The following is an 11,629-nucleotide window of genomic DNA, read 5'->3' as shown; positions in this document are numbered from 1 at the left end:
GCTATATTAGAAAAAAAATAGACTCGGTCTCTTGTACACAAGGCACATTCAAATAGGCAGGTGTTTAAGACCACAGCATTCTGATAAAGATAATATTTTTGAAGGTTTCACTGACTCACCAGTGGCTTCGATGTTAGGTTTTGGGTAGTACCGCTAGCGGCTAGCATAGTGTTTAGCATACTGTTGAACTTCCCTCCAAAGAGTTCAGATCAAGTGCAAAGAAAAACCTCGTTCATGCCTCACAGCCAATCAGCGCTGGCTTACACCTCTGATGCATTCATGATAGTGCTGTCAGTTTTAATCTCGATCAATCCATTGAGGTCTGCCAATTGGGTCAAAGAAAAGAACTAGAGGATAGTCTTTTTCCTGACATTGGGACTGATTTATGAGGGTTAGATTCTTCATTGCGATTAATCTCAACTTTAAAAAAAGTTAACTGTTGACAGCTCTCTATGAATTAATCACAATTAATTGCGATCAATGCGATTAAAACTGACAGCACTAATTCATGGACAGTCGGAATGTAAGAATTGGCAAATTGGAGCCCACACTCATATGCGTATACCTTCTCGCACACACTGCACATTTTATTATAATAATTTATTTCCGATTAAATGTGAACGCATCACATGAAACGGGGCCCTATGACCTTCTGGGCCTTGGGCCACCGCCCCCTTGCCCCCACTCTGGCTCCGCTACAGCTGCATAGTATTTTGACGACGATCAAATCTGACACTCGGAATGAAGTCCCAGACAGGAGAAAAAGGCTCTGAACCTGTTATATGTTGTTTTTGTTGTTGAATGTTGTTTCTGCAAGTCCGCATGATGTCTCTGTGTGAATCAAACATGTTCTTCCTGTGCTTCCAGGGGTCGCAAAAATATTGTAATTTAATACATAGCTCCCGCAGCTGTGAATTTGTGTGGATTGTTTAGAAATGGACACTGCTTATTCACCTGCAGTGCACTCTTATTGCGAGCCACTTAGAATCTTGTGTCCACAGTTTCGTTCAATGCCTGTGCACAGGTTTCTGAGGGGGCCTGATTGGGTTTCACTTGAATAGGGGGTGTGCTCAACGATCATCCAATCACAAGTATGCATTACCATCACACAGTGAGTCCACCTGCAGACCTGTCAGCTCTTCCACTGAAGCTGCTCCTTTAGTGTTAAGAACATTTTACCTCACAACAATACCCCAAGTGGTCCTAAGTTTCCTTGGGTAAAAAAAAAAGGTCCTTCGAGTCAGATGCAATGATTTCCACAGCAAGGACATCAACCTTGCTATTTTGATGACTTCCTGGTTACTCTGCCTGAACATCGGCTTCCTCAAACAGCACCCCCTCCACAGATCCATTCCAGCATCAGTGATAGCAGGCCCCAGGATGTAGTACAAGCAACCCCTGCTGTTCAAACCCCTCATGCTGCCCAAGCTCAGAACCTGGATCCAGCCAGCGTTCTTTCAGTCCTTCAAGAGGTGCAAGAGGACAACCGGCTGCTACGTCAAAAGATGCAGGAAGTACTCCGAGCCATTATAGCCCAGCCTCACAGAGCTCATCAGTATGGTGCCGCTGGTCACAGACTGCCAATTCCAGGCCGGTTTGACTTTGAAGAAAGCAGCCTCCCTTCGCCTCCTCCTCCTTTAGATCACACCCCTCCTCCTCTTCAGTCACCCAAACAGCCCATCTCCGAGGAAGAGGACGAACTACAAGAGGTAATCTGCACCACTCCACGTGTTCACCATACACAATCACATCACACCTCAAGACGGCCAGTACCACCGCCGCCACCAGTGTTTTATCACACCCCACCTGGTACACCAGGACCCATACCCGTGCATCAGCCGCGGCTTTCACAGAGGCCACTTCTCAGCGAGCGTCTGAGAGGTATGAGCATTCATTCTGATAACAACACCCAAACTCCTGGCCCTCCAGTGTCCACCCCAGCAGACGTAGTGCCATACACCCTGCCTCAAATCCCAATGACCACCTCAATTCGGCCACACGTTCGGCCTCCAGCAGGCCAAAAGAGAGAGAACCAGGGGTCCTACAATCAGTCATCTTAATAAGTCAGTCCCCAAGTGAGAGTTACCCCAAGTCTATAAATTTGATATATTTTCCACCTCGTATCAATCCAGAAATCAATGTTGTTCAACAGTCATTTTTCTTCAAATAAAAAACTAACTGTTTTAAAAACTTTGGTCTGATTTTTAGTTCTTTTGAAGAATGCGGTCCCAAATACATAGTGTGAACCTGGTCCAGGTCAAGCTTGAAGAGGAACTGGGTCTTTTTTCATGATTCTGGGTTCTGTAGTCCCGGTATGAGTTAATTCAAAAGAGAACACTAAGGGGACCAATAAGCTCTGTTACACTTATATTACAGTTGAGTTTATGAGGCTGTCACAAACATCTTAACCATCTGTGGAGACCATTCTACTTCGTGTGATGCTTAGCCCACCTACGGGCTTCGCTATTGGTACTCTCCCTGGCGCCAGCCAATCACTGAGACAGATCGGAAAAGTGACGTGCCAATCCCGCACGCCCGCTGGCACACTGCCACGCCCCTCACAATAGGGGATATAATCAGTGTGTGCCCACTCCACTTCCTTTTTCTGAACAGCCTAGGAGAAACGGAAGCAGGACAGCTTTTCTTGCAGGTCGGTGGGCACACACACACACTCGTAGAACTGAAGTTACATTAAGTAACTATTAATTCTACTTCGTGTGATGCTTAGCCCACCTACGGGCTTCGCTGTTGGTACACAACCAAGGCGGAGGTCGTAGGGATCAATGTACTCCCAGCTGGAATGTTGACAGGATTGGCGGGGAAAAGGAAGTAGGCAGGCTGTATGCCCAGTACAGCCACACCAAGCCTCCAAGACACTGGCGGCAGGCAGCCTCGCACCGAGGCGCAGACCACAGACGTGTCCGATAAGCACCGTAACAACGGCACACATACGCCGGCCAGGACACCCAGAGTCACAACAGCAGGCAGCAGAACCACACACGGCCTGAAGCCCCCCCAGGGAAGCAGTAGCCGGTCTGGACAAGAACCAACATGGCCAAGCGACAGAACTCCACAGAGTCTGTGCACATATCCATCAGGTAGGAGCGCACAAAGGTGGACGCAGAAGCCCAAGAGGCGGCCCGGCAGATTTTACACACCGTGACACCTCTGCACAGGGCCGCAGAAGCAGCAACGCTCAGTGTAGAATGAGCGCGAATGACTGTAGACGGCGGGTGGTTCCGCGCCTCGTAGGCAGCTGCGATAGCGCCCCCAACCCAGTGGGCAAGACACTGGGAGGATAGCGGGGCGCCATGCCCCCTGGCCCCGAACCGCACAAACAGCTGGTCCGTAGTGCGAAAGCCAGCTGTGCGCTCAACGTAGCAACGTAGAGCCCTGACCGGGCACAGCAAACGCAGCCAAGGGTCGTCTCCTGACGAGCCAGGCAAGGAGCGAAGTGTCCTGATCTGAATCACTCTCCGAAGTCCGAAGTGATCACCTTGGGATGAAAGGCCAGGTTAGGCCAGAGGTGGACCAGTCCCCCGTCCTGACTGAAAACCATGCAGGAAGGGTGGACTGACAGGGCGCAGAGATCCCAACCCTCAACAAATACTCATGTCAGTGCGTCTTGTTTCAGGTGGGAAGTATGTACCATGGGCCATCCTGGTGGATCTGGAGCCTGGCACCATAGACTCTGTCCGCTCCGGCCCCTTTGGGCAAATCTTCAGACCAGACAACTTTGTTTTTGGTAGGACACACACACACACACACACACACACACACACACACACACACACACACACACAAACACAAACACTGTTTAAGAGGAACAAAACCATGACATGCATAGATTTTACCATTTCTTTTATAGAGGAAAGCCATACCATAGGAACAGAGCACAGAGTGAATAAATGATAATCTGAGGTGCAAAGCAATCCTGTACATAATAGATATCAAGGTCAATAAATCCGTTAATCAGAAATCTGAGGGATTTATGAAGTAGGAGCATGATGAACTTGGGAGTGCAACACTTAAGTCCGGTATAGAAGAAAATGGTGTACAAATACATCTGTGAAATCATTTTAGAGCCACTGTTTAATGTGAAATCACAGTTGAGTGTTTGGAAACAGTTTTTCATTAGGAAAATGGAAAAGGATCATTTTAAAATCAGCCAATTCCAGCTCAACCAAGTAAGTAAAAGTAAAAATAAGGCAAGGTTTTGTGACTGAGTCAATTTAAAAGTGCTCTTCTTCACCAAAACTTAACGCTCTGGGTTAAAGTTATCCCAAAGGATGCAGAATGACATTAACTTGAATGCTCTTCAGGTCGTAAAGGCTTCAAAATAAACTCGCAACAAATCAAAATAGAAACCTGCCAGGACGTCAGGCAGTCTGCATCACGGCCACACGGGGGCGGTGCAGCACCTGATTTACAGCTTTGGGTCTCCTTGACTGTGGAGTGGAGATGTTATTCTTTAAAATTGTTCCAGACGTGTGTTTTTCAGCCAATTTTGAGATTTTCATACCGTCTGCATTATGAGATTATTTTGTTACTTGTTGACAGTAATGTTTCACAACAGAAGTTATTTTGCCTGTGATGTACCCGGTCTTCTCTCACATAATCAGATAAGGTGGTGGGGTGTACACCCCCCTCTGAGGGCTTATTTCCACTGTAAGGGGAGATGCATGAACATGCAGAGAGAACATGCAAACTAGGGTTGAGCAAGTACACCACTATCTGTATCTGTATCTGTTTACTCATCCAAACTATCTGTATCCGTATCTGTACTCGGAGGGGGCGTGGCCTGAACCGGAAGTGGGCGTGGTTTAACAGGAAATGGGGTGGGGCAGAAATTGGCACACTATTTTAAGTCTGAAATTGATATGATTGCTCAGAAGTTGCTATATTTATTGTTTATTTGAAAACTATTTACAGAAAAGTCTCAATGATACAATTTACAAGTTGTTTTTTTTATTTTAGTCAGGACATGAACATTTTTAAAGTTATATAAATGATTATTTCTTCACACAACAGCCTCAGAATAAAGATTTGAATATTTTTGGTCACAATAGTGAAGGAAGTATTTACAGAACAAGTATTTTATTGAGTCAGAACATGAATATTTTTAGTTGTATGAATGAATTTACATAACAGCTTCTCTATAATTGTTGTCTGGACTCCAGCCAGAGTCCAAGGAAAGGAACAAGCCTTCCTGGTTTGGGACTGCCTCCCCCCATGATCCCCACCGGAATCTCCCCAGTGTCCCGGAAAATCTCTCATCCGCCCCTGCTGAGCTTCCTGGTCCTGTCCGCGGCTGCAGCGCGGATCATAGTGGACGTCGGTCCAGTTATCATCTCTCTCCCACAGATCACACCCTCCCGCTGGAGCAGAAGCTCAAATTATTATGAAAAAGAAAAGAAAAAAGGGAAAAAAAACGCGAGGGAAAACGAAACTTAAAACCCGTACGAGTAGGGTGACCATACGTCCTCTTTTACCCGGACATGTCCTCTTTTTACGTCCTGTCCGGGGCGTCCGGGCGGGTTTTTTAAATTCAGGGAAATGTCCGGGGTTCTCTGTTTTCTCAGCACGTGAACGTAAACTGACCAGCGCTTTGCACACAATACTATGATACTTTGTTGCGCCACGTAATTACCGAGAGGCGTCTTGTGAGCCGATCCGAATTATCTGTCGGGTGAAAATGAGAGCCTCTGAGTCCTACAGCATCCTACATGTTTAGCTGTTTACGGTGGATGTTCAGCAGACAGTGGATATATCCGAGGTAAGCGAGGCTGCTGCTGCGGAACTCTCCTCTGCCTGGGCGAGCGGCCGAGCTCTCTGGCTGCTCCACACTTTGATTGACAACACGAGAATGAGGAAGCTCGAAATCTATTGGCTGACGCTGACCGGCGCTTTTTCGGATAACATGGGGGTCTATGAGACGAAGGCGGGGCTCATAAATACATTTTTATATTGCTTTATGCTAATATTATATTGTAGTATCGAACCAGACTGACACATACAAGCTCTGTTGAAAAATGATACATACGTTGGAAACGAAAGGAAACGAACGGACACGAGCTTTAAGAGCACCTTCTCAGATGAACTGCAAAAACAAGTTCCAACATACCGAGATGAAAAATAGAATGTAGAAGAAAAGCAGGATGAAGAAAACAATTTAAGATTAAAAGCATATATCTTTTTGTTTGTTAAGTTAGTGTTTTGGTGAGACTCTTATAGTCTTCTATCTTATTACAGTTATTAAGAAATATATTGCTGAAGCTGGATTTTCTAACAGAAGAGTTCATATTTAGAACATTATTTAATATTTGTAAAGAGTCTAAGAGAGCTATTATTTTGTTATAAGTTTTTACATTTCACTTAATTTTGTTAAAGAAGTTAGTTTCGCATCATTGAAGCATAATAAAGCATTTTCATCAACCTCTGAGAAGCCTATCTGAATTTGTGCCTCGAGCACCCCCCCCTCCCCCCCCCCCCCCCCCCCCCCCCCCCCCCCCCCCCCCCCCCCCCCCCCCCCCCCCCTTCCTCGTTTTGGAAATTCTAAATATGGTCACCCTAAAAACGAGCATTCGGCTCACCCCTAATGCAAACTCCCAGTAGAAAGGCGTGTATTTGCAAACCACTGTTCGACTATCCATCTCTCTCTCTCTCTCTCTGTATAATAATGAAGTAGAAAACATTTTCAATGTTTTCAGCACTATAAAGAGGAGACAGCTGATCCTGTGGTTTAATGGAGAGCCTCCATGTGACTGATGAAGACAGAGAAGCAGATTTTATGGTGTCGTCTCTTAGAATTCTGCATCATTGTGCTTATGTGTGAGTGTTTAAGTGTGGTGGATTATTCAGGTGCAGTTTCCTGACTAGAAAACTATACAATATTCACATTTGTGAGACATTTGTGTGAGAAAGACGAGCAGGGAAGTGAGAGTTTTGGAGAGGTGGTCTCGTCACACGTCACTCACACATACTGACACAGATCAGGAAGTGTTCTGTCACTCCACTGCTGATTGTGCAGGCGGCTTCTCCTGCCGCTGCTCTGCTCTGCCTTCATCTGATTTTCACTTCTTCGCCAGAGGTATGGCTGTCATCTGACACATCTGCTGAAGACTCTCCTTCCATACTAGCACATGGACACAGCCGTCCTCCTCCAGCAGCATGGGCTCCAGACTGAAGTAAGTTAGTTTTTGTCTCGTGTGTCGACTGCAGTCATCACCATCACTCTGCCTGTCTGTCTCTTCTTGTGGTTTTATTACTTCCTCTCGCAACTGCACAGGAAGTTTGCTTTAGCAGCTCACTGTCCTGTATACCAGCTGCCACACACTTCTCAGGAATCTGTTTTTGCTCAAAGCAAGGCACATAATCACATTTAAAATAAAAAGCTTTTGAATATCTTGCCTTAATTAAACTAAAACCATCCACATGTGAACACACCTTCTGCACCTCAGAGGTTTTATGTTTGGGAAATGCTAATAAAGTGATAAATTCCACAGTATAATCAATGAAGGTGTTTTCAGAACAACTGTGATGGAAACTCACATCAGAACTGTGAATGTCTTTCCTGTCAGACAAAACCCTGAGCAAACCTTCCACTGGTTCTTTGAAGCAAGTTGCCCGGTGGCCAGAGACAAAGGTGAGGCTCTTCCTCAGAGAGCATCTCCGTTTCACTCTTCACTCAGCTCCACATGTCTGCTATCCACTGTCCTGATGAGGAGGAAGGTCATCTTCGGTGTTGTTCGGCTCTCCTCAACCTTATATTTTGGGATTTCATGATGAATCTGAGTTGGATTTCAAACACGAGAGCCTCACGTTTTGAACATGAAGGTGTTTCTGCCGCGATGGAGAGTTGCTCATGCTTCCTCTCATCATGTGACCATAAAAACCACAGTCTGCCATGTCACATGGGACATTTCAGACCAATGTGTTAAACACAAGTTAGTTCATACCAGGGTCTTCATCTGGTCTCTTCAAACATCCTGGCGCTGTTTTCGCAGATATTTATTCTTACTAATGTTACAGATCCTGGGGTGTTGTTCCAGTTTCCAGAGGACTTCAGTGACGAGGTGAATCTTCACGTCTCTTGCTCTTTCAAACACACCACTTCAGAGAGATTTATCATGTGAAAGTGATCAGATCAACTCATCAGATTACATACATACAGGTCAATCATAACATGTGATTCATATGAACCAACGCTAACACCTTTTCACAGCAGTCAACATCCAGATATTAGAGATTTAAACTGTGGACAACACAGCTGGCTCTACTCAGTGAGAATGAAGCCGATCAATTCATCCAGAGATGTTTGAATGAACAGCACTTCTGAGCTACAAAACAACACTAATAGAGATCTGATTCTACTGATATCCTTCTTCACCTGCTGTGAATGACTTGTGTGTTTTTCTATTTATGTACTCAGTGGAAACTGTTTCGTGCCAAAGGTGGGCAATTTTATGGAGGGGGCAGATGACGAACTGCAGAAAACCTCTGCTACTTATCAGCATTCATCCCAACGACAAAAAAAGCAGTATGTTAGTGTCAACCATATAGGTGAATCAGTGAAAACTCTGTTTCTGTGTAAACAAAGAATAGGGCAACTTTTTTAAAAAACTCTGCTACTGCATCGATATGGAAACAGGCTGAACGCAACATTGTGAAAATGCTCAGCTCCTTGATCTCCATGTAGACGGCAGAAATGTTAGTACAGCACACCCACCCCAGTTGTAAATAGTTGTTCTGCACGTGTGAGTAGGTGGACAGTAACAGCGTTTGCCTCCGGAGTGTCATGGCTCTCAGTCCACACTCTTCTGGGACTTTGTGCTTTTAGAGCTGACAGTCGCCGTGACAGCAGTCCTTCTTCACTGTCTGTCCATACCAATGTCTGTGTACTGTTATTTTATTTACTTTGTTTAAATTATGTAGATACTGCAATTAGATGTTGGTAAAGCTTTACACCTGTGCTGTAACTGTGGAGCTGCTGACGACTGGAAATGCTGTTTGTCTTGACCTCATTGAATCTTTTTCCTCTCTTCAGGAATCCTATCAAACTTTGCCCCGGTTCTGTTTCCCATATGACGTACAAAGGTGAGTGAAAGGGTTTCTCCATGTTTCCATCCTTCCGTCCTGTTTTTTGCAGTGATGTATCCACCTCTCTCTCTCTCTCTCTCTCTCTCTCTCTCTCTCTCTCTCTCTCTCTCTCTCTCTCTCTCTCTCTCTCTCTCTCTCCTCAGAGCGAGGGAGGCGGTGGCTGTGCAGCACTTTACGTTTGTCCTGACCGACCTTCAAGGATGCCAGCGCTTCGGCTTCTGTCGTCTCACCAACAGCACACACACCTGTCTCTGCATCCTCAGGTGGATTTCCGGTTCCCACTCAACACTCACTTCCAGTTTTGTTGCTTGCTTTTTGATCATAATGATCACATTTTACTCTGATTACAGTTATCTGCCGTGGTTTGAAGTGTTTTACAAACTTCTCAATAACTTGGCGGATTACCTCTCTAAAGGACAGGTGAGAGGCTTCTTTCAAGTCTAGCACTCCATCTTCTACATGAATTTAATGTGTGATTGCTGCTTTGACAGACCAGCGAGGTGAAAGCCCTGCTGACGGCTCTCTACAGACAGCCTCTACCTCTGGCAGCTGGATCGGTCACGCTGCAGATGGTAAGCTCTTTTTATTATTCATTTAGCTGAGTTTGTTCTTCTTTTATCCCTCTGAGGGGAACCCATAGCTCTGGTTTACCAACTGAGAAGTCACTCCTGACTCTGTGGCTGTCTCGGTGTCAGTGGTTAGCGTGTTGTGTGTTGTTTTTTTCTGAGGGAGAGCAGGTACTGGTCAGCACAGAGGTGTCCTCTCCTGTTGGACACCCGGTGGAACAAGAGGGGGTGAGTCCCTCAGGAGCTGACTGGTCTGCCATCACCGTCACACAGACTAGGTCCTGCTGGAAAGCCTCTGCTTCCTGCGCTTAGTCACTACAACTGTATGCAGACTAACCTCTTGCCACTTGACTTTCTAATAAACTAAATATTCAAGCTGAACCTAATTTGATCGGTGCTGACATCTCACATTCCTCGTGTCCGGTTTTGCAATTTAATTCATGGCAATGTGCGAATAACCCGTGACTTTACTGACTCCACAGCAGGTTCTTTGTCTCATAAGAAATGTGTCCATGTGGCTCACAGCTCCAGCCGGTGGGATCTTCTCATTTAATTCTTGTATTTGAAGCGTTTCATTCCAAAATGTAAATAAAACCATTCAGAGTTGAAGTCCATCCTGTGGTGACAATGTAAACATCAGGTTTAACCTTTTCGTGCATGTTGTGATGCAGAATGAATTAATCTACACTAAATTATTTCAGTGAAAACTCCTTAAAACCCACCTCATTGCTGACTGTGGACAAACACAGGTAGAGGCTGGACATGTCCATCCATCAAATAGAGAGATCCACAATGAGGACACACACTCACAGTCATGGGCAATTCATGGACTGACATCTCTGCTTTAGCTCCAAAGCACTTCACTTTGTTATTCAGGGTTCAGTTTCTCACTGGGGATGGGGATTGAACGCACAACCTTTGCAACTGGAAGACAAACCACTCTTCCAACAGTTCCACAGCCACCTAATCCTCAACTAAGAACCAACCTTAAAAAGAATGTTTCTGATTTGTGTGGGGAAATCAGAGTAAGCTGAGAAAACCTATGCGGTCGCAGAAAGAACATGCAAACTCCCCACAGAACAGACCAACGGACTGGAGTCAATCCAGGGATTTTCTTGCTGTGAGGGGACAGTGATAACCACTGCTGTCATATTTTTGGGATGCAGACAAAGATGTCAGTTTAAATGTAGACACTGTCTCTAGCTTCTGAACTGAGACTAAATCCTCCATTATATTAAGCAAGATTCAGTGTGACGAGTGAATCCAAACCTTTTACTGGGTTATTCTGACATATGTGACATTTGATTTTGGAATGAAATCCTAAAATCTTACCTCTAATAAACAAATGTACTAATCTTAAAACTGAACATGCTTTGTTGCTGAAGGCAAAGACATTTAAACGAAGCTTCAGCCTTAATAATAACATGTTGTTTGTTTTGGATAGGTTCCGTACTTCATCGCCCCCGACCCCGGAAGTCTCCCATCCATCCCTGAAAATGTGAGAAAAACTAAACCTAGATCTGATCAGTGGCACACGACGCATGTGACCGATGTCTGCATGTGTCCGTGGATTGAACAGAGGAACCTGACCGAGCTGATCGTGGCGGTGGACGTGGGGAACCTGCTCCAGCTTTACGCCAGCATGCTGTTCGAGAGACGCATCCTCATCTTCGCCAGCAAACTCAGCACAGTGAGACACGTTTCGGTTTTCACAACATCGACTTTTCACTTCGACATAATGAAGCTAATTGAATTAACCTGACAAAGACTTAAGAATACTGGAAACCAGCCCACTAGAACACGATCAGAGTTCATTCATTCATCCATCCTCTGTACATGAGGAGCTGGTTTGTTCAACAACATGCTTTGTTTCCACCAATTCATTCAGTTTAGCTGAATCCTCGGATGAGGGAAGTAAGAAAGTCCAATTACTTTGTTACTGTACCTTCGTAGGTTTTTTGGGG

General features: G+C 45.2%; 1 protein-coding gene across 3 annotated transcripts in view; it reads left to right on the top strand.

Annotated features, from left to right (window-relative positions):
- The first annotated feature begins 3,654 nt into the window (after positions 1 to 3,654).
- LOC115390835 (DENN domain-containing protein 1B-like) overlaps positions 3,655 to 11,629 on the top strand; it is a 13,748-nt gene continuing 5,773 nt past the window's right edge. The window contains exons 1-11 of one of the 3 annotated variants that reach the window (XM_030094855.1): positions 3,655 to 3,745; positions 7,089 to 7,187; positions 7,581 to 7,645; positions 8,032 to 8,075; positions 9,047 to 9,096; positions 9,243 to 9,362; positions 9,450 to 9,519; positions 9,591 to 9,671; positions 9,828 to 9,893; positions 11,110 to 11,163; positions 11,245 to 11,355. In XM_030094855.1, coding sequence (XP_029950715.1) covers positions 7,171 to 7,187; positions 7,581 to 7,645; positions 8,032 to 8,075; positions 9,047 to 9,096; positions 9,243 to 9,362; positions 9,450 to 9,519; positions 9,591 to 9,671; positions 9,828 to 9,893; positions 11,110 to 11,163; positions 11,245 to 11,355 — 678 coding nt within the window. In that variant the 5' untranslated portion in view covers positions 3,655 to 3,745; positions 7,089 to 7,170. Of the gene's footprint in view, positions 3,746 to 7,030; positions 7,188 to 7,580; positions 7,646 to 8,031; positions 8,076 to 9,046; positions 9,097 to 9,242; positions 9,363 to 9,449; positions 9,520 to 9,590; positions 9,672 to 9,827; positions 9,894 to 11,109; positions 11,164 to 11,244; positions 11,356 to 11,629 lie in introns of those variants that run through there. The other 2 variants (XM_030094854.1, XM_030094856.1) reach the window with 2 other exon arrangements.

This window comes from Salarias fasciatus, chromosome 6 (genome assembly GCF_902148845.1).
Source record: "Salarias fasciatus chromosome 6, fSalaFa1.1, whole genome shotgun sequence".
NCBI lineage: Eukaryota > Metazoa > Chordata > Actinopteri > Blenniiformes > Blenniidae > Salarias > Salarias fasciatus.
This window is presented reverse-complemented; position numbering and strand designations above follow the sequence as displayed.